At 54.6% G+C, this 24,772-nt stretch overlaps 1 protein-coding gene across 1 annotated transcript in view; it reads right to left on the bottom strand.

The window, feature by feature from the left end:
* Positions 1-999: 999 nt before the first annotated feature.
* The window catches only part of FHIP1B (FHF complex subunit HOOK interacting protein 1B), a 32,425-nt gene continuing 8,652 nt past the window's right edge, over positions 1,000-24,772 (bottom strand). The window contains exons 3-13 of the mRNA XM_081001843.1: positions 16,186-16,523; positions 13,289-13,918; positions 11,828-11,986; positions 10,291-10,377; positions 9,726-9,893; positions 9,270-9,349; positions 7,996-8,165; positions 6,550-7,449; positions 4,354-4,532; positions 4,087-4,249; positions 1,000-1,628 (exon numbers count right to left, since the gene is read on the bottom strand). Of these exons, the coding sequence (XP_080857969.1) occupies positions 1,309-1,628; positions 4,087-4,249; positions 4,354-4,532; positions 6,550-7,449; positions 7,996-8,165; positions 9,270-9,349; positions 9,726-9,893; positions 10,291-10,377; positions 11,828-11,986; positions 13,289-13,918; positions 16,186-16,329 (3,000 nt within the window). The 5' untranslated portion in view covers positions 16,330-16,523 and the 3' untranslated portion in view covers positions 1,000-1,308. The remainder of the gene's footprint in view (positions 1,629-4,086; positions 4,250-4,353; positions 4,533-6,549; positions 7,450-7,995; positions 8,166-9,269; positions 9,350-9,725; positions 9,894-10,290; positions 10,378-11,827; positions 11,987-13,288; positions 13,919-16,185; positions 16,524-24,772) is intronic.

The following is a 24,772-nucleotide window of genomic DNA, read 5'->3' as shown; positions in this document are numbered from 1 at the left end:
GGGATTACTATGAGGAATTATACAATATGCATCAAGCCATTGTGTCCGCTATGAAAGCCTGGCGTTGACTGCGTTCGATTCATTGACAATCATTTCTGATTAAATCCCACAAGCCTCTGCAACTCTGGCCATTTTCTCTACTGTTCATTACGCCTGACAGGCACGTATCAGCATTCTAAACACAGGCCAGTTGCTTCATCAGGCACCCTCAGGACATAAAGATAGTAGGCAGTTTCTTTGATGTAGCCTTCCTTGGTTTTGTTAATCTTAGGGCCTGGAAACAGCTTCACAGGAAGGTGATAAAGATACCTGTCTCCTTGCCATCCTTCCTCTCGTGTTTATTGCTGTTTATGACCTCCGGAGTTTCCTAAAAGCATTCCTCTACCCTGTTTTATTTACGCATACTGAGTTGTCTCTGTAGTTACTTTGTCGCCACGTGGGGTTTTTTGAAATGCTCAGAGGAAATCTGATTGGTTCTTACGAACACTGTGTAAAAAGTTCCTTTGTGAATAAAACGACCTGGGCCAAGGGGAAGGGGATTATTATACGCACCCCTCCCAGAGTCTTGGAGGTCAAGCCTCTGTGTGTATTTTATCAGAGTCCAATCCTTCCTTTGCTTTGGGAACGCCTCAGGGCAGCCCTGCGTCCAGATACCAGCCACTGGAAACAGCAGGAGGCGAGAGCTGCTCTCGCACTCGGGTCCTGCTTGTGAGAAGAGGCTGGACCAAATGGGCCCCCTTAATCCAGCTGGGCTCCTCTCAGCTCCCCCAATCCTCTGCCCTTGGTTGGGGGCAGAAGGCCGAGAGGGGAGCTTTGGGGCTGGGTGCCTGACTGCCAGCGATGCTTCAGCTGGGGTTCCTGCACTGCAAAGGGCTGGGCTGCAGGACCTCTGGAGGGCCCTTGCAACCCTGCAATTCCACAGCGGGCACAAAGGGCAAGAGACGGGTGCCCCTTGCCCTCTCCCCCCCCAATGCAAAATCACCCACGGCCACATCCAGCACAGAGAGAGAGCTTCTTTTATACATATTGCAACGAATTCTCCAGAAAAAAAAACATTCATTCCCAATAAATTAAAAAGGTCCTTGTCCTGGTACGGAGTTTTCTTTAAAAAGGTGCCCCCCACCCGCCCCACGGGGTGCCCCCCACAGGCTCCCCGATTAGTGCAGACCCAGCCAGGGCTGAGCCGGGGGGTGAGGGAGAGTCGGGGGAGATTCCAGTTAAGAGTCCCGGACGGGGGTGGGGGGCGTGGAGTGGAGTGTTCGGGAGGGGGAGCAGGCGGGCGGTGGAGGGGGGGCGTCCCGGCCGCGCTCACTCCGGCCCCCCCGCCTCGGCCTTCTCCCCGGGGGGCTCCAGCAGGAAGGGCGAGGTGACGGCGTGCGCCTGGGCGATGGCGGCCAGCTCCTTCAGGAACTCGGCGAAGATGACGGCGCAGTAGACGGCGTTCTTGACCCGCAGCGCCTCGCTCTGCTTCTCGGCCGAGGTGCGGAAGAGGGAGCCCCCCGCCAGCGCGTGCATCACCGGCCCCTCGCGCATGTGCTGCAGAGCCAGCTGGGCCGCCTGCCGCGCCCGTGTGGGGCTGTTGGTGTGGCGCATGATCAGCTCCCCAATGGACGGCTTGCGGCTCTTCACTGCGGGGGGAGGGAGAAAAGGGGAGGGAGTCAGCGCCAAGTAGAGGTTTTTTTGGGGGGGAGAGCCCCCTGGCAAAATCCGCCCCCCCAAAAAAACGCCATGGGGAAAATCAGATTTCCCAGTTCGCACATTTCAAGAAATAAAAGCCCTGAAACGGCAGCTGCAAAACTCACAAAATACAGAAATGGCAACGTTAAACTGTGGAACTGCCTGCCACAGGAATCAGTGCGGGCCTGGCTGGCTCTCAAAGGAGATCAGGCCAATTCATGGAGGGGGAGAGAAGGTTCTGCTCCACCAACCGCAGTCGGAGGCAGAGATACTTCTGGGTCCCGGGATCTCGTGTTCAAATCCTGCTTGGGGCACCTGGTGTGGGAACAGGAGGCTGGGCTGGACGGCCCCCCTTTGGCCTGACCCAGCAGCCTCTTCGGGTTTCCTTGTGGCACCTCCAGGCCCAGAAGCAGTCTACCTGCACTGCCAGGTTCATGGGAGTATTTGGCCTCTGTGAGAAGAACAGGGCTCTGGACTTAGCTGGTTAAGCGTCACAATTCGTATCTCCAAAGAAGTGGCTTTGTGCTCGCAGATGAGCCTGTGGCTGGGAGCGAGGGGGGCAGGCCAGGAGACCCCCCAACCCCTCCCTGCAGGGCCCCCGCAAGACAGCTCCCCTATAGCCACACACCGGAAATACTCCCTAGGTCAGCAGCTGGGGGGGGGGGTCCAGCCCTATCGCCCCACAGCTGGACCTGATCCAGCAGGGTCTCTTTGGCTGGTCTGGTGGAGCCTCCAGGCCCAGAGGCAGCCTACCTGGAGTCCTAGTCTGCTTGGGCCATTTGGCCAGTGCGAGGAGAGCAGGACGCTGGGCCGGATGGGGCCCCCTGGGCTTGATCCTGCGGTCTCCTTTCCCACTCTGAACCACGATAAACAGCTGCCCAGAGTGGCTGGGGCAACCAAGTCAGATGGGCAGCTTATATTATTATTATTATTATTATTATTATTATTATTATTATTATTATTACAGTGATACCTTGGTTCTCAAAACGCTGAAAACCCGGAAGTGTGTGTTCCAGTTTTCGAACGTTTTTCGGAAGCCGAACGTCCGACGTGGCTGTCGGCTATTGTTTCCGGGGCGCCTGCACCGATCAGAAGCTGCGCCTTGGTTTCTAAACATTTCGGAAGTCAAACGGACTTCCGGAACGGATCAAGTTTGGCCCTTTTGTTTTTGCTCTTTATTTTGTGTTTTTGTTTCTGAGGCTTTTTCGCTTCATTTCTTTTCCTGACTGCGTGGAGCCAAAGTTCAGCTACTGATTGATTGATTGATTGATTGTGTGACCGCGGAAATGGATCAAAGCCCCCCATCCAAACAATGACTACCATCAGTGCAGATAAGGAAAAAAAAATAATTTTAATCAACTACAATACCATCTTATTTATTTGATAGTACGGTACCTTGATTATTGCTTTCATTTTATGGACAAATGGTCTCGTTGGATAGTAAAATTCATGTTGAATTGCTGTTTTAGGGGTTCTTAAAAGTCTGGAACTGATTAATCCATTTTGCATATCTTTCTATGGGAAAGCACGCCTTGGTTTTGGAACGCTTTGGTTTTGGAACGGACTTCCGGAACGGATTACGTTTGAGAACCAAGGTAGCACTGTATTATTATTATTATTATTATTATTATTATTATTATTACTACAGTCATACCTTGTGTTACGGCCGCTTCATGTTACATTCTTTCAGGTTATGTCCTGTGGTGACCCGGAAGTATCGGAAAGGGTTACTTCCGGGTTTCACCGCTCACGCATGCGCAGATGCGCAAAATGACGTCACACGCATGTGCAGAAGCAGCGAATTGCAACCTGTGCACACGCAGACATGGGTTGCGTTCTTTTCAGGTTGCGAACGGGCCTCCGAAACAGATCCTGTTCACAACCAGAGGTAAAAGGTAAAGGGACCCCTGACCATTAGGTCCAGTCGTGACCGACTCTGGGGTTGCGGCGCTCATCTCGCTCTATGGGCCAACGGAGCCGGCGTTTATCCGCCGACAGCTTCTGGGTCATGTGGCCAGCATGACTAAGCCGCTTCTGGTGAACCAGAGCAGCGCACGGAAATGCCGTTTACCTTCCTGCCGGAGCCGTACCTATTTATCTACTTGCACTTGCTTTTGAACTGCTAGGTGGGCAGGAGCAGGGACCAAACAACAGGAGCTCACCCCGTCGCGGGGATGCAAACCGCCGACCTTCTGATCAGCAAGCCCTAGGCTCTGTGGTTTAACCCACAGCGCCACCCGCTTTTAACCAGAGGTACCAAGGTATTATTATTATTCAATAGCAGGCTTCCACGGACTCTTGTTAAGGAGTCATCTGTGCCCAGGGGGCCCCTGGGGCATGGGGTCCTCTCTCTGACCCTTAGCCATCCCCCGAGCCCCCACGGCACCCAGACTGCCCCCTCCTCCTCACCCAGAGTCTCTGAGCGGCGCAGGGCGGGTGCGGCGTTCTGGGCGTCTGACCAGTCCAGCTTCCCTCTGGCCACCAGGTACTTCTTGGCTTTGGAGAGGAGGGAGGGAAAGTCTTCCTGGGAGGCGGCAAAGCTCTCAATCTTGTTCTTGACCGAGCCCAGGACCTGCCGGGGGGGAAGAGAGAGGGAGGGTGAGGGGCGCTGCCGGGCAAGGGGTCTGCCGCCCAGGAAGGTCTCCCCCCCCGCCCCGGGCTGCCACGAGGATCTACCTGGATGAGGGACTTGACGCTGGGCTGGAAGACCATGTTGGTGTTGAGGAGGAAGGAGCGCAGGAGCGGCTGAGGGTGGGCAGCCAGTTGGGCGATGAGCCCCGTCAGGAGGAAGTTGACGTAGAGGGAGTTTTGCAGCATGTTCTCCAGCTTGGCCAGCAGCACCGCCACAAAGGGCCCTGCCAGGGAGGACAGCAGGGGGTCAGCCGAGGGGAGGTCCACCCCCCCCAGAGCTACCTCCAAGGGAACCCCGTTTCCTTTTTCTCGAAAATAATTTCTGTTAAATTTTCTGTTTTGCAATTTAAACAGCCTTAAAATACCAATGACTTCCCTTCTCCTCTCTCCGTGGTTCATCTTGCATATCACAAATCCCTGCATATTTTACAAAAGCTATACCATTCAGGCAGCGCCGGATTTTGGTTTGATGCGGCCCTTGGCTCCTGAAGGGAATGGGGCCCTTTATGTGTCCAGCTGTCCTTTGTCAACAACAAATCACCGCTGTTTTAGTGTTGAATATATGCAAGATGGTAATTGATGGAGCCAAGAGGTATCTCAAGCCATTTGCACATCACAAAAGACGTATTGTATCAAAGTCATTGTTGAACTGAAATACAATTAAGTAGATTATCTTATAGCTTGGAAATGTACATCCAGTTTTTTCCCCTCAAAATTTTTTTGGGGGCCCCTAAGAGAGTGGGGCCCTAAGCTATAGCTTGTTTAGCTTATACGTAAATCGGGCAATATTCCCTTATCACATCCATCAAAACTGTTGAATTGATCTTAATGCTGCCCATATTTTCAGCTGTACACAATTCCCCCCCATATATTCAATAAATGTTTTCCACTCTTCTCTCAACGTGTTTTCTTCTTGTTCTCTTACTCTATATGTTAAGTCTGCAAGCTGCACATATTCCGTCAGCTTAAGTTGCCGTTCTTCTTCGGTTGGGACCTCGCTCGTTTTCCGTTTTGGGGGCTAACGAAACACGTGCCACAGTATTGGCATACATAAATAACCTTTTTTGGCACCTGGGAATTTTGGTCTGAATTATCCCCAACAGAAAAGACTGGGATTTTGGGGGCAGGGAAGTACTTTAAAACATTTTCTCCTTCCTTGCAGGTTTTAAAGAAGGTTCTGTGATTCTGTGATGCCACTGAGCCATTTGGTGCAAACAGGGCCAAAGACCCGAGAGGGGATTGCAGAAATTTAGAAGCCCCCACCCCCAAGGATCATCTAGCCCCCCCCATTGACATGCAAATAAGCACCTGCAGCTTCAAGAAAAGGGCCAGAGCTCTCTCTCTGCCCAAGAGCCTCAAGGAACATGGGGGGGCTGGATGTCCCAATGGGCGGAGATGGGATGGGGAAACATCAGCCGTGTTGCTCTGCAAGGGAAAGGCTCCCCCTCCCGGACGGGGCCACCTCAAGGGGGAAGAGGCCCCTGGGTGAGACCAACGCTGCCCTTTGGGGCTGCCCCTTGGCAGGCTCTGGCTCCTGGAGGTGGGAGCCCCATCGGACCCAGACCAGCCCTGCCTGCACTGGAGAGATGCTGGGGGGCGAGGGGGGGGCAGGCGGAGAAAAGGCAGGAGCAGGAAAGGAGCAGCAGCAACAACAACAACGCACACAGACTCGGTGGGGGGGGGGGTCTGAAGGAAGGAAGGAAAGATGGAAGGAAAGGAAAGGAAAGGAAGGAAGGAAGGAAAAGAAAGATGGAAGGAAAGAGAAGAAAGAAGGAGAGGAACGATGGATGGATGGATGGATGGAAGGAAGGAATGAAGGAAGGAAGGAAGGAAGGAGAGGGAAAAGGAAAAGTAGATAGACAGGAAAAAGGAGGAAAAAGGACAAAGAAAGGGGGAGCAGAGGAGAAGGAGACGGACGAAACTGGAAGCAGAGAAAGAGAAAGGAGTCACTTGCCTTTGGAAAGTGGGCAGCGGGCAAAGTGCCCATGTGCCCTGACTCCTTCTGAAGGGAACTAGGACCCCCCCCATCCACTGGGCCCCAACCATCTGCTGCCCAGGTCTGACCCCTCTGATCCCCTCCAGAAGTTCCTCTGGGGAAGCCCCACTCAGGCTAAACTCCCACCTTGCACAGCAGACTTAGCCTTGGGGGGCAAGGGAAACCCCTGGAGAGTGGGGGGCCTCCAGGAGCAGCAGGGGCCAGAGAGACCTCCAAGGAAGAGGGTGGGGGTGCCCCCGACTCACCTGTGAACGGCTGGCTGGGGAGGGCCCCCGGGGTGGGCGGGGGGCTGCCGACAATCTGCGCCAGGGGGTCAGCCAGGCGGGTGGGCCCCAGGCTGCCCTCGGGGGGAGCGGCGAAGCTGCGATAGGCCTCCTCTTCCTCGGGGCTGAGGGGGTCCGCCTGGGGGGGCTCTTCCTCCTCCTCCCGGCCCCCGTTCGCCATCTCGTCCTCCAGGCGCCGCAGCTCCGCCGCAAACCTCTCCACGGGGTGGGCGCCCCCGTTCTCGGCCGGCACCAGCAACTCGTCTGGGCCGGGGGTCTCTGGGAGGCCCCCGTTCTCCACCACTGCCCCCTCCTGCGGGCACCGGCGGACCTTCTTGATGAGCGCGGGCTCCGAGTGTGCCCCGTTCAGCAGGGGCCCCGGGTCCTCGCTGCCGGGGGAGGCAGCGGGGGGCGAGGTGCCAGCGTCCGGGGTTCCCTTGGGGGCAGCCCCCTCCTCAGGCGGAGCGCCCCGCTTCTTAGTCCGGGGGGAGGCAGGCCCCGGGTGCCCGCCGGGCTGGAAGGAGGTGTAGGTGAGGGGGTCGCCTTGGCGGGGCAGGGAGGGGTCCAGGCTGGAGGGAGGGGGCCGCTCTCCATCGTAGGGGGCCGACCAGACATGGCAGGCCCAGACGCAGCGGTCGACGTTCATGCGGGCGTCGCGCAGGTATTCCAGGTAGTTGCCCTCCAACTCGCAGGCCTCCTCCCAGCGAGGGGGGGTCCGGTGGGAGGGGCTGCTGACGGGGGTCCCCGGGGAGCGGGGGGAGGCAGGGCCGGCGGGATCGGGGCCAAAGCTGGGCTGGCGCATGAAGAAGGAGAGGCGCGAGGGCGTGGAGGGCTTGGGCACCGTCACCACTGAGGAGGAGTCCACGCTGGGGCTGCCGTGACCTGGGGGGGAGAGAGGAGGGGGGTCACCGAATCGTGGAGTTGGAAGGGACCCCGAGGGTCATCTAGTCCAAACCCCTGCAAGGCAGGAATCTTTTCCCCAATGTGGGACCCACAACCCTGAGATTATTCCTGGCGCCCCCCACCGGGGCTACTGGAAGACCCGTCATTTTTCTGCCCCCTTTGCCTGGCCCTGTGGGGGTGGACTAGATGAGGTTTGGGGATCCCGTCATAATCTGCAGTTATGCGGTTCAGTTAACTCCTGCTCAACACAAACAGGGAGTAGAGGAGGTTTTGCAACCCCCCAGCGTGAAAATGCTGCTCTCTCCCCCTACCCAAAGAGGCGTGGGTCCAGCACCCACTGCAAAAGCCCTCCAGGCTCCACTGACCCAGACCCCCAGCGAGGATCTCACTCCTGCCCCCCCATCCTGCAAACTGGGAGGAGGCAGAGAGGAGCCCCACTAATGTCGTCGGTGCCAAGGCCTCCCTTGCCCATTCCACCTGCCCCTCCGGCCCCCTGCCCCTCCCGCCCGGCCACGAGAGGCTCACCCTTGGACCAGGTGGCGTGCTCCTCCTCTCGCTCGGGGGGCGGGGGGCTCTCTGGGCGGCAGCACTGGGGGACGAGCGAGAGGAACTTGCTGGCCGCCTTGCCGTAGAGGTCCAGCTCCTTCACCGCCCGCCTCTGGCTCAGCATGACGTGGCTGCAGGGGATCAGGTACCTGCCGCGAAAAAGCAGAGCTGCGGAGGGGAACCCAAAGGCCATCCAGCCCACCCTGGCGGGGCAGGAAGCGCAGTCGGAGAACCACGGCAGCCACAGAATCGTAGCGTTGGAAGGAACCCCGGGGTCATCTATGCCAACCCCCGAAAAGGGCGGGGAGGTCACCCTATGGTTACCAAACATCCCTGTTTCCCGGGGACAGTCCCTGGATTCACACATGTCTCCGGATTTCATTTAATGTCCCCCGATTTATATGTTAAGCGTTGCAAATTTATTAGTAGGGAATGAATGTTGCGTGATTGGTTCAACGGCACAAGACACATCACATGGGGACTTCCGGCGAGGCAAAATGGCGGGCGCCGAGGGGGAACCAGGGACGCCCGGCGTGTCAACTGGGGGAACCGCTGACCACCACCACCACCCTGTGACCCAAATCAAGCCTGGAGCGAGAGCACCCGGCCACCAGGCAGACTGCCCAGCGACACTCCAGGGCCATGAAAACCCGGAGCCAAGGCAGGGAGGAGGAGGAGGAGGAAGAGAAAGAAAGAGGAAGGAGAAAAAAGAGGGGAGCTCTCTTTTTTAAAATAACTTTTTTCTCTTTTCAAAAAAAAAAAAGTGTCCCTGGATTCTTTGGAAAAAATCTGGTAACCTTCGGTTACCGGGAAGAGGAGGCTAATGGGTGAAGAGGGCCAATGGCGCCACTAGGGGGAGCCCCCGCACCAGCGAAGTCTCTGGGAGCAGGAACATAATAATAATAATAATAATAATAATAATAATTTATTATTTATACCCCGCCCATCTGGCTGGGTTTCCCCAGCCACTCTGGGCGGCTCAATGGAGGTCTGGGGGGGCAGGGAGGGGGGATCAGAGGGACTGTCACACCCCAGAATTGACCAGCCAGGAACAGGGTGCCCTTCCCAGCTTCACCCAACAGAGGGAGCCCACGGCTCTGTTGGAGAGAGTGGGAGGACGCCAAGGTTGCGGGTTCGATCCCCGATGGCAGCATGTTCCTGCCTTGCAGGGGGCTGGGCTAGATGACCCTCGGGTTCCCTTCCGAAGATCACATGAGCCAGAGAGCCAAGGGGTCGGGTGGGGGGGGGTCTACCTGAGCACCAGCTGCAGCAAGACGTCTTCACAGTGCAGATTGAGCAGAGTCCGGAAGAGGCTGAGCGAGACCATGCAGAGCTGGGGGGGGGGAGGAAAGAGAGGAATGAAGGGGGCAGTGGGGCAGAAGGCTCCCCCCACTCCATCCCCCACCAGCAACACCCCCCAAGCCACCCCCTGGGCAACGAGGAGAAGAATCAGATTCTCCTTTTGTGGGAGGGAGGATGTCTTCCTGCCCCCCCCCCCGGGATAGGGATGAGCCCACGCCCGCCCACCCCGATCCCAGGACCCCTTTGTGTGGGGCAGGGCAGGACCTCAAAGCCCAAGGAGCAAAGAGCGGCCACACCAGCCCTGCAAGGTAGGACCCTGGACTGCCAGGGTGCTTCTGGCACACGGCTGACTCCTGCCCCCGTCCCCTCGGGGTCTTCCCCATGTGCGCCCCCCCCCGAAGACACACCCGGGAGTTGCTGGCGATGCGGGAGACCAGCGTGTCGAGGATGGTGCTGTTGTCGTGGCGATGGAGGAGGAGGAAGCGCAGGAAGGTCTTCAGGAGGGCAGCCTCACTGATGCTGCGCAGGAACAAGTCCAGGTAGGCTGTGCTGGCAATCATCTCTTCAATGGAGGTCTGGGGGGGCAGGGAGGGGGGATCAGAGGGACTGTCACACCCCAGAATTGACCAGCCAGGTGGTACCCTGCGGGGCATCCAGCCCAACCCCCAGGAACGGCAGGGGGGCAGAAGCCGGACCAGTCCTGGTGGGGCTCATGCCTCCCCCTGCTTCAGTCCCATACATCATCTCGGCCCCTCCTTGCCCTCGCTCCCCACTGGCTTGGCGGTGAGAAGCAAAGCCAGTTCCGAGCCAGGCGTGCTCCAGCGGCAGGACTGATCTGGCGGGAGGAGGCTTGCTATTCACCTGCCCCAAAGGCAGCTCCGGGAAGCCTGGGGGGGGGGAGTGGAAGTGGGTGGGGGGTTCCTCCCTGGCCAGGCCACACAACCCCCCACCCCAGCCCAGGCATGAACTGACCTTGTGCAAGGCAGGGCCCAGGACCGGCACCAGGAACCCGTTGTGGATGTAATCCACCAGCTGCTTCTGGACCAGCGGGTGAGCCACCTGGGGGGGCGGGAAGAGAAGGAGGTGAGAAGCGCCCCCAGGATCCGGCCAGGGGCCCAGCCAAGCCAGCGCCCTGCTCTCACAGGGGCTATGGGACGCCCCATGGGGAAACCCGCAAGCGGGACACGAGTGCGAGAACTCCCCTCCCTTCTGCTGGCTTCCAGCAACTGGAATGCAAAAATAAAGTGTGTCACCAACATGAAAAGGTTAGAAAGCTCTGGGTGCAAGTGTCGGACCCGGACCTCACAGACCAGGGTTCAAACCAAGCTTTGGCTGAATGCGACCCTGGGCCAGCCTTCTCCCAGCCTATCCTACCTGGCAGGGTCGTCGTTGCTAAATTGCCAGCTCTGACTGGCAACAAGTATCCGTGGGCAGCCCTCTCCTCCTCCAGGGATCTGCCCAACTCTCTTTTAAGAAAAATACAAAACATTAAACAAAGCCACAAAGACTTGTGAACTACCCAGCCTGAAATGAACTTATAATGTCTGGTTTCAATAGATTCAGCAAATCAGTCTCCTAGGCTTAAGCCAAGAAAGAGTATTCTCTATAAGATTGAATATCAATATACGTATCCAGACTTTGAGATTAGACCACTGAAGAAAACCATCTTGGGAGTGTGCCACCTGCAAGCCCCAGTTAAAGGGCCCCATTGGGGGCGAACAGCGGACTCTTGATTCCTTGGACTGCCAGGGTGAAACAGGTGCAAAACCCCAGCACCCTGCCTACAACTTCATTGTCTACAACTTCATTAACATCTATCCACAACTCCACTAGCATCTCTCGGTATTGTGAATATTTGTTGGTATCTTTATGAACTTATCTAAAAGACTGAGTTCAGCGTTTGGAAAATCTATTGAAACCAGACATTTAAGTTCATTTTAAGCTGGGGAGTTTGCAAGTCTTTGTGGCTTTGTTTAATGTTTTGTATTTTTCTCAGAAGGTTGATAAAGTATGTATAATTATTGTTCTGTGCATATTAATCGCCAACGTGTTGCATGAGTCGCACTACTTCTATCAGTAGCACAGGCTGCATTTTCCTAGCAATTCTCTTTTAAAGCCATCCAGGTGGGTGGCTGGCCCTGCGTCCTGCAGCAGGGAGTTCCACCATTTAACTCTGTGCAGCCTCCACAAGTGCTGCCAAGAGACCCCCAAACCCACCCAACCTTGGATTTTCCTGGTCTCTGCACCCGGCAAAACCTGCAGTGCAACTCCATACAACCCGGCAGCCTGGGTCTGCGCGTTGGTCAACGGATCGTAGCACTGCAGAGTTGGCAGGGACCACCAAAGGTTATCCAGCCCAACCCCCTGCCGTGAAGGGTCTGCAACTAAATCCCTCTGTGTGTGGCTTTCTGTCCCAGAAAGGGCCCAGCCGTTGCCAGAGCTGTGGTTGCGGGTGTGAGGAGGCCAGCCAGCCCGTCCCTGTCCCTGCCCCCCCCGAAGGCGGACTCACCTGGATGACGGCATTGCAGAATTCCAGCGAGTTCATGAAGAGGACCAGCGAGGGAACGCCCACCCAGTCCTCCCGCCGCAGAAAGTGCCAGTCGTCCCCCCGGACCTCCAGCTTGCGGGGCAGCGAGGAGTACAGGGCGCTCAGGCCAGTAGCCAGCACCTGGGGGGGGGGCGAGGAGAGAGAGGGCGTTGGGGGGAAAAGGGGCGTTTGAGATTTATCAGGCACAAAACTCCTGGCGACCCCCCGCCCCGCCCCCCCGGATGAGGGGCTATGCAAAGAGCATGGGGCACCCATGAAGGCAGCCCTGTTGAGGGAAGTTTTTAATGTTTAATGCTGTATTGGGTTTTTAATATTCTATTGGGAGCTGCCCAGAGTGGCTGGGAAGGCCTGGCCAGATGGGCAAAGTATAAATAAATAATAAAAATTATTATTATTATAAAGAACGCAGGGTGGGGGTGGGACTCTCCTTCCCTGGAGGTTTTTAAGAAGAGGTTGGTCGGTCGTCTGACACGGATGACCCAGTTGAGATTCCTGCCTTGCAAGGGGTGGACTAGATGATTGTTGGGGTTCCCCTTCCAGCTCTATGATCCTAGGATCCTTTGAAGTGGCCTGGGGGTTGGAGACTCTGCAGATTGAGGCTGAACCCTGACAAGACAGAAGTCCTGTTTTGGGGGGACAGGGGGCGGGTGGGCGGGTGTGGGGGACTCCCTGGTCCTGAATAGGGTAACTGTGCCCCTGAAGGACCAGGTGTGCAGCCTGGGAGTCATTTTGGACTCACAGCTGTCCATGGAACGTCCCCACCCCCGTTGTTCTGCCCGGACACCGAGGTTCAGCTCCAAGGGCCTTCTGGCGGTTCCCTCGCTGCGAGAAGTGAGGTAACAGGGAACCAGGCACTGGGCCTTCTCAGTGGTGGTGCCCTCCCATCAGATGTTAAGGAAATATACTGACTTTTAGAAGACATGTGAAGGCAGCCCTGTTTGGGGAAGCTTTTAATGTTTGATCTTTTATTGTGTTTTAATAGTCTACTGGAAGCCGCCCAGAGTGGCTGGGGAGGCCTGGGCAGATGGGCAGGGTATAAGTATTATTCTTGTTACTATTATTATTATTACGCCTACAACCTACACAGGATTGTATCTGAGGCAGGACCAAATCTGGGGAGGTTGGAACAGAAGCCTTGGCATGTAGGATTCCGACTGCAAGGTTTTACAAATATTTTGCTGCTTGCGTATTGTCGCTCCATGTGCCTAGTCCTCATGGGGGCACCCTGGAATAACCTCTCAGGCCAGGGCACCCGTGGTCTGCGGCCTTCCACGCTCCTGCTGCCCCAGGCACTCACAGAATCACAGAGTTGGAGGGGACCCCAGGCGTCATCTAGTCCACCCCCTGCAACGCAGGAGCCACAGCTGATTTGGGGCAAGGCTTCTGCCCCCGCCTCCCCCCCCCCGCCGCCCCCTTCCTTACCGGGCAGAAGAAGGAGTTGTCGGTGATGTAGCGGGCGACGGTGTGGCTCCCGGCGGACAGGGCCATGAGGAGGAGGAGGGCGTCTCTGGCCTGCTGCCCCACCAGCCCCTCGCGGTGGATGAAGGGCACCAGCAGGGAGAAGACCAGCAGGTTGGCAGGGCCCGGCTCGCCCGCCGCGGGGGGGCTGTGGAAGAAGAGCTCCAGCAGGGGGGGCTCCCGGGCCGCCGAGACGCAGAGCTGGTGCAGCAGGAGCACCAGGCTGCCCTCCAGGGCGGGCGAGGCCGGGCCGGCGCACAGGCCCAGCAGGCGCAGGAGGGGCCCCAGGACGGGCCGGTGGCGCAGGAGGGGCTGGTGCGCCTGGCCCAGGAGCATCTCGTAGAGCTTGAGCAGCTCGGCCTTGCGCTCCTCGGGGAGCTCCCCCCGCCGCAGGTGCCAGGCCAGCAGGCGGCCCAGGACGTTCTCGGCCAGCGCCAGCTCCAGGATGGGGCCCGGGGAGCCCTCCGCCCGGGGGCGCTCCTCCGCCAGCAGCGTCAGCATCTGCAGCGTGTGGTTGCGCACGGCGCTCAGGTCATCGGCCACGCCCCCCTGCGCCCCCCGCGAGGCTGGGCTCTTCTCCAGGATGCGCAGCACCTGCGAAGGGGGGGGGGGAAGAGTCAAATGGGAAACCAAGGTAGACTGCCTCTGCTCTCACGGATGCCCCATACTCTCCTGTAGCGTTCCCAAAGCAAGGAAGGATTGGACTCTGATTACTAGAATACACACGAGGCTTGACCAGTGAGACTCTGGGAGGAGTGTCAATAATAATAATCCTCTCCCCCCCTCGGCCCAGGTCGTTTTATTCACAAAAGAACTTTTTACACAGTATTCGTAAGAACCAATCAGACTCCCTCTGAGCATTTCAAAACCCCACGTGGGACAAAGTCAGATCAGAAGAAATTCTTTTAACCACAAAGAAACTATTTCCTACTTGAGCATGCATCTGTAGTTCAGAGTCAATAAAACAGAAATAAAAGGAGGAATGCTTTCAGCAAAACCACGGAGGTCATAAACAGGAGAGGCAGGATGGCAGAATTTACCATCTCCTTGTGAACTCTCTTCGTGGCCCTTAAGATCTGTCTAAAGATTAAACAGCATCTAAGCTACCTTCTACCTTTATGATCCAAGATGCCTGATGAAGCAACTGGCCTGTGTTTCAGAATGCTTATATGTGCCTGTCAGGTGTAGAGAACGCAAATGGCAGAGGTGGAGAGGCTTGTGGGATTCGATCAGAAACCACTGTCAATGAATTAACAACGTGATGCTTCCATCGCGGACACAATGGCTTGCTTCATTTTTCATAATTCCTCATAGCAATCCCACCTGACCCCCACACTCTGGATATTTGCACCACAACTCTCCCCCTCCTGTCCATACACAGGGGCACAAACAGGGAGACATTGGGGAGCCTTTTCTAAAATACAGTGGTACCTTGGTTCTCTAACATAATCCATTCCAGAAGACCCTTTGATTTCTGAAACGTCCGAAAACCTAAAACTCAATAGCCAACAGGCCCCAGGAACTTGTACTCAGTGGAAGCCGCACGGCATGTTTGAAAACCGAAGCATTTACCTCTGGGTTTATGGCATTTGATAACCAAAATGTTCGTCAATGTTCAAAAAGCAAGGTACCACTGTACATCATAGGGCAGAGCTTTCCAAACTGTGTGTCTTGAGACATTCGTGTGTCGGCTGCAATGTGCAGGAGCGTCACACACACTCTGCCCTCCTTCCGAAGCTGGAAAGAGGTTGGTTTAACCTCCGGTTTACCTGTAAAACTGAATTACTGTGTCGCAAAATGATGTGTGTCTCAAAAGTGTGTCAACAACAGGAAAAGCTGGGAAAGCTCTGCAGAAGCTTGTAAACAAATGTATACCGTATTTTTTTGCTCCATAAGACGCACCTAGTTTTTAGAGGAGGAAAACAATATTCTGAACGAAACAGTGATCTGATGGTGAATCTGGGGTGACCCAATGTAAAAATCCTGAGGATCCATGGGCTTTTACCTCCCCCCTCCCAGTGTGGTGTAGTGGTTCAGAGCGGTAGACTCGTAATCTGGGGAATCGGGTTCGTGTTTCCGCTCCTCCACATGCAGCTACTGGGTGACCCTGGGCCAGTCACACTTCTTTGAAGTCTCTCAGCCTCACTCACTTCACAGAGTGTTTGTTGTGGGGGAGGAAGGGAAAGGAGAATGTTAGCCGCTTGGAGACTCCTTAGGATAGTGATAAAGTGGGATATCAAATCCAAACTCTTCTTACTCTTCTTCCCCCTCCCAGGCAGCCTCCTTTATCTCTAGCCTCCCTTATCTCTCTCCCCAATCGGCAAAGGATCAGGCTTTGTTTCAACACCCCCACTTCCCTCTTTCAAAAAAAAAAGCATGATCTGCTTTTCCCCCCTGGGCAATTCGGCTCCAGGGACCACACATTTGCCCCATAAGACACACAGACATTTCCCCTTACTTTTTAGGAAGAAAAAGGTGCGTCTTATGAAGCGAAAAATACGGTGATTTATATAATTTTTGAATAATATTTGTATAATTTTTGATATTATATTGAGAGAGAAAACACACACACTCACACACAAAAACATTTCTCTTCCTGTGGTTCCCAACACCCAGGATGCAGAACGTTGCTGCCCCTGTTTTGGGGGGGCAGAGCAGATCCCCTGTGGCTACTAGGCCTCGATAGCCCTCTCCTCCTCCTCCATGAATTCCTCTGATCCTCTTAAAGCGGCCATCAGTCTCCAGTGGCAGTGAGTTCCACAGCTGTCCATGCACGCCCCACCACCCCGAAGCCTCTCTTGGGGGGAACATCCCCTCTCCCCCACCCCCTCCTGTCCCTCCCCCCCCCACCAGCCACTCACCTGGACCCAGTGATTCTTGAAGACCATGAGGCAGGTTTCAGGGTCGGCCGCCATGGGGCTTTGCAGGCTGGCGCCACGGGTTCCCCGGTGCCCCCCGGCCCCCGCCCGGGGGTTCAGCTTGCTCAGCCAGCTCATCCTCTCCATCGGGAAGGGCGGCGCTGCGTGGGGTGGGGGGTCACAGGGGGCGAGGCTGTGGCGGGCAGTCAGGGGTCACAGGCGGCCGTGCGCTGGACTGGCTCCTCCGAGGGCAGCTGCTGGGCATGGGGCGGGCAAGGAGGGGGGGTGGCAGGTCCTTGTGGCCAGGGGGGGCGCCATGCTGCTTCGGACGAAGCCCCGGCCTGCGGAAACAGAACGCGGGGAGGAAAGAGTGAGCGGGAGCCATGACCTCAAACTGGGATGTCAAGACTCTTTCATTATTATTATTCTTAATAATCTTTCTTAATTTAAATTACACACTTATACAAAGAATTTACAATCTCATACTACAAAAAGAAAATTAAAGAACAAACAATTAAGAAAAAACAGAAGACGAAACAGCAAATTTACGTAAAGAAAACACTTAACCTTCCTAATTAATACTTAATTAAGCACTTAAATAAGTGCTTAATTCTGACAAAACGAGTCTCCCAATCATTCTCATTGTACTGCTTATACTGTCGTTTCCCCCTGCACAGTTTTATATTCTTTCATACTGTTCCCGTCTACTCCACAAACGGTCTTTGTTGTGTTTACAAGCGTCACTCAAGTTCTGCTAATATGGTGTGGTTGGTACAATATGATCTTATATAATCCTTAAATATTCTCCATTCTCCAAATATTTTCTGGTTGAATACTCCTTTAACTCTTCCCTCCAGTTTTGCTGGTTGTAAATATTCTTACACGAGTATCTGCCAATCTGTGATTGTTGGTATTGTTTCATTTTTCCACTTCCTCGCCACCATAATTCTCGCTGCTATGGTGGCACGCATGAACAGTGGTCTTATGTCTTTTTTAATTTCTAATGGTAAAATGCCTAAAAGAAAGATCTCTGGGTTTTTTTGAAAGGTAAGCCTGAAAAATTTCTTAAATACATTATATATATTATTCCTAATGATTGCACAAGTCCGCCACATGACCCCACATCTATTTTACATCTCCAACAAATCGGTGAGCCTCCTTTATACATTTTCGCTAGTTTCAAGGGGGTACAATGCCATATATATAACATCTTCATGATGGTCTCCCTAAGTATGCTGCGAATTTAATATCTACCTTCCACAATCTCTCCTATTGATCCATCTCTCTCTCTCTCTCTCTATATATATATGTTGTATTCCAAACTCTTTCAAAGGAATTGCAAAATTGTAGGGTCAGAAGGGACCCTGTGGGTCATCCAGCCCAACCCCCGGCAGTGCAGGAAGCCCCGCTAAGGAACCCCCAACAGACGGCCATTCCAAACTCTGCTTAAAAACCTCCAAGGAATAATAGAATCATATAGCTGGAAGGGACCCCAAGGGTCATCCAGTCCACCCACTCCTATGCTGAGCAACTCCCCCCCTTTTTAATTTTTTTAAAATTTTATTTAACATAATTATTACAAAATACAAGCAAAATACATACAAACATATATTTTTCAGATAAGCAGATAGGAAGTGCAGTGTAAGCGATGGAAGTCAATCAATGAAGTTTTATTATTGAGATATTTGTAGAAGAAATTTGGAAGAAATTTTTCCAATTTTTCTTCTTATTTTTTTCCTTTTTCTTTTCTTCCTTTTTTCTTCTTTGTTCTTTATATATATATGTGTGTGCTTATCTGAAAAATATATGTTGAGCAACTTTGCAAAGAAAAGAAACAGCATTTCCCGCCCCCTGCCGCCACCCCCCGGACATGATGGGCAAGGGCTAGTTCTGAAACACCCCATAATCCAGCCTTTGCCACTGGTAGACTGCGCCCAAGAAGGAAGCTCTGCTGGGGACAGCCGGCCAGGCAGACATTGCCGCTGTTTCAAGCCAGCTGAGCTGCAAGGCTGCCTGCCTGGGATTCTTCCGCTGTGATTCCTACAATTCCCTGACCTCCTGCTCAGCCCAGAGATGGCTCCCTCCTTGCCCTGAAAGGTTCTGCAGAAGCAAAATAAAGGCAAAGAGCAACTGCTCTTTGGAGGCGTGTTAAGCCAAGATAGGATCTGCAACTAAAACCTCACTCCTTCCTTCTCTCCCCACCAACAGAGGTCTGAGGCGCCTGCCCCAGAGATGCCCCACAGATATGTCACCATCTCTTTCCCCTCACTCATCCGGAGATCAAACAGAAGAGGCATTTTCAGAAGCAGCTTCTCAGACGTTCAGGACAAATCCCTCCTGGCTGCCACCATTCAGAGATCCTAAACACCAGGTACCTCAAACGAGACTGTGTGGCACAGTGGTTAGAGAGGCAGACTATGGTAACCTGCGAGAGACCAGGGTTAAAATCCCCACTGTGCACCCAGGAAACTCACTGTTTCCTCCAACCACAAAAGCAGGGACTCTCAAGGTATAAATAATAAAACTATTGTTGTTGTTGTTGTTGTTATTAATAGCCTTTGTGGCTAGTATTTGTTTTTATTTATGCCCCTCCCTTTACCCAAAGACCGAACATAAGATCTAACAACATTAGAAACCCATTACAAATCACGTAACAAAAATCATACCAACAGACAGCCCAATAGTAAAACAATTATCGTAAAAAAGTCCTCTCTGCCTCACTTTCACAGGCCATCGATTATTGAATGGCCAAAGGCCTGGGGAGAGAGGGATGTTTCTTCCTGGCGCCCAAAGGCATTTCAGGATGGCGCCAGGCAAGCCTCTCCGGGGAGAGTGCCCCCAAACCAGGGAGCCACCGCAGAAAAGGCTGTTCTCTTGCTGCCGCCCTCCGGACCTCTCTGGGAGGGGGGCCCATAGAGAAGGGCCTCAGGGGACAGGCGGAAGGTCTGGGTCGGTGGGGCCTGAAGGTCTGGAGGCCCTGAGCCACGTAGGAGCCACGGAGCTCCCTCCATGAATTTATCTCACCCTCCTTGAAGGCCATTCGAGTTCTTGGCCATCCCCGCTTCCTGCAGCAGGGAGTCCCCCAGTTTATCCCTGCGCTACATGAAAAAGGACTTTCTTTTATTCCCTCTGAATCTTCCAACTTTTGGCCTTCCCGGGAGTTCTCGTGTCCGGCCTCTTTTCTCGCTGGTCCTCTTGGGAACGGGTTCGGGACCAAGCTGCAGATTTATGCTGAATTTTGCTAGCTCTGCTCTGAAGGCCCCTCGGCCAACAGCCATTGCGAAACATTCACGTCTTCCAGGGAAACAGCTGCGTTATCATAGCTGTCAATGCTTCCCCTTTTTTAAAGGGAAATTCCTTATTCCGAATAGGATTCCTCGCAAGAAAAGGGAAAAGTTTATGGCTATGTGCATTATGCAAAGCCCTGCATCAGCCTGCAACCAGGGACTCCCAAGAGCCACTTACTCTCATGTAGACCTGCCAGGGCTTTGGCTGCCAGCAACCGCAGGGGATCCAGCAGCTGAGCCCAAGGGGGAAGGGTCTTTGGGGGAGCAGCCCTCCCCTTGGCCTTCTCTCTGAGCCCCTCTGTCCTAGAGATCAAGGATTTATTGCAGGAGACACTTAATTTCCCCCACTTTTTTTAAAAAAAGCCACTTCTGCTTCTGGTGGTTTATTTCAGTCCCGGAAGAGGAACGAGGCGCTGCTTTTAATTGTATTTCTCCTTATTGTGCTGGGTCTCTTTCTAGGGAAGCTTCCCCAAATGCCACGAAAAAGAGGAGCAGGATCAGAGCACAGCCCCTCTGCCTGGCATCTCCTTCCCCCGCCAAGGGGAGGCTGAGCTGGGGGGGGGTTAGGCAGAATGCCAGGCGACCCACGGCTGCCGAGCCAAGTTCTCACCTTACAAACAAGCAGGAGAACCGCAGGCCAAGGAGGAGACTGGGTCCCCCCCCCCCCCCGGGGGTTCCTCTTGGCAACGGAGAAGCAGCAGCAGCAGCGGGATCAGGCCCTGCCCTCACCCAGAAGCCCTCCCTCCCACCACTGGCAAGGGTGGGGCTCTTTGGCGCAAGTTAGAGGCCCGGGAAAGGCGTTTCCACGTATCCCAAACACGTCCTTCCTGGCCAGATGAAATAAACCGAGGGAAATTCCTTCCGCCTCAAGGCCAGGGAAAGTCTAAAGTCCGCCCAAGAGAGGCTGGCGCCTTCTGCGAGAGAGGGAGTGGCGGAGGTCTCTGGGTTGCAACAGGCTGGGCACAGATCCCGGCTGCCACGAGGGCTCCTGCCTGGCGGGTCTGGCATAGGTAGCAGGGTCTCAGGCCAAGAGGGGGCCCCAAGCCCCCCACCCTGTTCTCACAGGGCCCAGCCAGATGTGCCCGCGGGGTGCCCCCAAAAGGACATGGGCAAAGCAACAGCCCCCTCCTGCAGAGAAGAGCCGGGGGGGCGGCAAGATCTCGTTTCCAATATTGTGATTGATCACCAGCTAAACATCGCGATATACCGGTTATCTCATCACGATGTCTGAAATAGGGATGGAGCTACAAAGAGGCACCGACTGGCTTCACGGCTTTCCCTGAATGGTGATTTTTGCATAGCACACAAACATACATCGTGATTCGCGATATATTGCCAGCTCCAAAATTATGAAATCGTTATCACAATATGGATTTCAAACAGGATTTGGACGCTATATCAATAGATGGCCCAGCCCTGTTATTTGTCATGGATAGCCCTTTCCTCCTCCATGAACTGGCCTGCTCCTCCTTTAAAGCCCTCCAGGTGGGTGGCCCTCATGGCCTCCTGTGGCAGGGAGTTCCACAGTTCAACTCTGCATGAAGAAGGGTCTTCCTTTCTCTGCCCCGAATCCTCCAACATCTGGCTTCACTGGATGCCCAGAAGTCCTAGCACTGGAAGGGAAAGGGGATTTTTTCTCTCTAGCCCCTTTCTCCAGCCCAGGCATCATTTTATAAGCTTCTAGCACCTCTTCCCCGGCCTTTCACTGAGCTATAAATCCTTGGGCAACCACTGCACCCCCCTGATCACTTGGGGGGGGGGCTCTTTTCTGAACCTTTTCCAATCCTACAACATCCTTCTTGAGGTGAGGTGACCAGAACTGAGCAGAGTATTCTATAGTTACCAGACATCCCCATTTCCTGGGGACAGTCCCCAGATTTACAAATTTGTTCCTGGACAAAATCTGTCCCCGGATTTCATTTAATGTCCCCGGATTTATATTTTAAGTGTTGTAGATTTATTAGTAGGGAATGAATGTTGCGTGATTGGTTCAACAGCACAAGACACATCATATGGGGACTTCCAGGGAGGCAACATGGTGGGCGCCACAGCAGCGAGCAGCTCCTGAAGCTACTAGGCCGGCTTTGGGCTGCTGAGACTGCCGCTGCCGCCACCACTACCAAAGGGGAACCGGGGACGCCGGTGCGTCAACTGGGGGAGCCACTGACACACACGACCCAAATTGAGCCGGGTGCGAGAGCGCCCGGCCACCCGGTCGACTGCCCAGCAGCGCTCTGGGGCCAGGCAAACCCCGGAGCCAAGGCAAAAGGAAAGGGGAGAGGAGAGGAGAAGGAGGAGAGAGAAAGGAGGAGGAGAAAAAAGAAAGAAGTCCCGACCTTGCACCACAACAGCACCTCAAAGTTGGCAGATTTTTGTTCAGCTCCTTTTCGAATGATCCCTAGCATGGAATCTGCTCAAACAGAACAGCCTTTGCCTTTTGATGACCCACTCGCTGCATTTGGAGAGAGGCCCTTATGGAACTCCTTGCAATCTCTTTTGGTTTTAATGGCCCTGAACAATTTGGCATCCTCGACAAATGTGGCCCCCCTAGGGTCATCTAGTCTACCCTCTGCAAAGCAGGAATCTCAACAAAAGCATTCATGTATTTCTTGACACTCACAGAACTCCAAAAACTTTTAGTTACAGGTAGCTAGCCGTGTTGGTCTGCCATAGTCGAAACAAAATAATAAAAAAAATTCCTTCCAGTAGCACCTTAGAGGCCAACTAAGTTTGTTCTTGGTATGAGCTTTTGTGTGCATGCACCCTTCTTCAGATACCAGCTCATACCAGTAACAAACTTAGTTGGTCTCTAAGGTGCTACTGGAAGGATTTTTTATTACTATTTTGTTCCAAAAAGACATGACTTGCCCTTGCCGTAGCCATGCTGACTCCGCTTCAGCAAGGCTTGTTCTTCTATATGCTTGGTTATTTTAACAATACATTCCACCACTTTTCCCAAGACATGAATTAAGCTAAGCAGCCTGCAATTCCTAGCATCCCTTTTTAAAAACGGGTGTTACGTTGGCTACTTTCCAGTCCTCAGGTATGGAGGCTGATCCGAGGGACAAGTTACTTATTTTTGTTCGACCAGCAATTTCCCGTTTCTTTGAGATCTTGCAGGAATGCCATCCGGACAATTTTCAGTCTTTCTCTACCAGCCAAGAATTCCTCCCTCCTCCCCACTGTCTGCCTCAGTTTCTCGGACAGACGCACAGAACTGCTTTGGCTTCTCTGCAGTTTTCTTCTCCTCCTTTAGCCCTCCTTCGTCTCCCCCATCATCCAAGGGCCCAAAAGTCTCCCTGGGCAGTCCCTGTCTTTCAGAAGGCTTTGTGAGCAAGTTACTCGAAGGCCCTTAAGATCAGCCTCTGAGCCCCTCCACACATCCCTCAAAGGGCAGCCCCATTAAACTGGTGGGGGCCAGAGGCAGGACTGTTTGGGGGGCAGCCCCACACCCTTGCCCCTCTCTCTCCAGGCATGCCTTCCCACATGGGCTCCGGGGGCAAACAGCCGTTCCTTAATACTTTGGCTGCTTTCAGAGTTAACCGCTGTTTAAAACTCAGTTTCTGCTCGCTGCTCGTATTTTACTGCTGCTATTTTCAGAAGCTTTGGTGTTTTCTAGAGTGTGGTTTGCAATTCCACGCAGAACAGATTTTGCGTTTCCAGCTATGCCACCTCTGGGGGATCAGCCCCCAAAAAGGCGACCTGTAGCATCAACACGGTTCAAATCCCAACACTTCCGACAAAGAGGTGAGCCTTAATCTCAGAGTCCCAACCCAACTGCAGCTACCGGCCAGAGCTGGAGACGGGCCAAAATCCACACCCAGAATTGAGACTGGACTAGAGGAGCCGGGGGGGGTGAACAGCCCCAGCTGCTGCTGCTGCACTGCTTCTCTGGGGGCCCCAAAGTCGTGCTCTCTGGGTCAAGGGCAGACTTCCTGCCCCCTCCATCTTAACCAGCCCAAAGCTGGATCCTGCCGTGGGGGCAGGCGTGCCCCCTTTAAGGCCCAAGGTGAAGGGGAACCAGGCAGAGCAGCTATGCGTCCGCCCCGTCCTCCATCTCCTGGCTGGCTGCGTTCCCAGGTAGGTCATAATCCCCGCTCGGCAGGTGAACCTCAGCCCTCCGTGCCTGCCACCCAAAGCTCAGAGCCCCACGGCACACACCTGCCCCCCACCACAGCTGACACACGGCGAAAGAGGAGCCCCCCCCAGCCCCAGTGTGGAGGAGCACCACAGAGCTGCCCCTTCCCCAGAGACGCTACTCACCGGTTGCCCAAAGAGAGGGAGGGAGGCAGGGAGCAAAGGCGGAAAAGCAGATCAGCCGCTGCCCCACACCCCCCCAGCGTGGACTCTGCCCCTTGTTAGGGCAGGGCAAAGCCAGGAGGAGGCAGCCTCGTCCGGACGCTCCACAGCCACGGGGACAGCCAGGGATCTATGGGGCGACTGCGCTGGGTGGGAGCCCTGCCTTCGATGACTCAGTTCAGAAAAGAGATTGCAGAGCAGAAAAGGTTCGAAAAATAGCAATTGAGATGATCGAAGTAACTCCTGCGAGGAAAGTGCGGGGCGTTTGGGAATCTTTAGCTTGGAGAAAGGGAGAGGCAACGGGACAGACACTTGTCGCATTTGATTGACGTTGGAGTGAGACCGAGTAGAGAAATAAGACTAAGAGCACATATTGATATAAGAATGTATTAGATAAAATGTACAGAAATATACAATAACAAGAGTACCGTATTTTTCGCTCCATAGGACGCACTTTTTCCCCTCCAAAAATGAAGGGGAAATGTGTGTGCGTCCTATGGAGCGAATGCAGGCTTTCGCTGAAGCCTGGAGAGCGAAAGGCATCGGTGCGCACCGACCCCTCTCGCTCTCCAGGCTTCAGGAAGCTATCCGCAAGCCTTGCAAGCCCGGTGGGAGTTCCCGCGGGCTCACAAGGCTTGCAGGCAGCAGCCTGCAGCCCCGGCGAGTGTCTGCAAGCCTTGCGCGCCCGGCAGGAGGTCCCGCCGAGCGCGCAAGGCTTGGGGCTGCAGCCTGTCGCCCGAAGCACGGGGAGCCCTCCGGAGGGCTCCCCGTGCTTCGGGCGAGTGTCTGCAAGCCTTGCGCGCCCGGCAGGAGGTCCCGCCGAGCGCGCAAGGCTTGGGGCTGCAGCCTGTCGCCCGAAGCACGGGGAGCCCTCCGGAGGGCTCCCCGTGCTTCGGGCGAGTGTCTGCAAGCCTTGCGCGCCCGGCAGGAGGTCCCGCCGAGCGCGCAAGGCTTGGGGCGGCAGCCTGTCGCCCGAAGCACGGGGAGCCCTCCGGAGGGCTCCC

The sequence above is a fragment of the Podarcis pityusensis genome (assembly GCF_964106645.2).
Source record: "Podarcis pityusensis genome assembly, chromosome: 4".
NCBI classification, from domain to species: Eukaryota; Metazoa; Chordata; class Lepidosauria; order Squamata; family Lacertidae; genus Podarcis; species Podarcis pityusensis.
The sequence above is the reverse complement of the archived record's forward strand: the minus strand, read 5'-3'. Positions and strand labels throughout refer to the sequence as shown.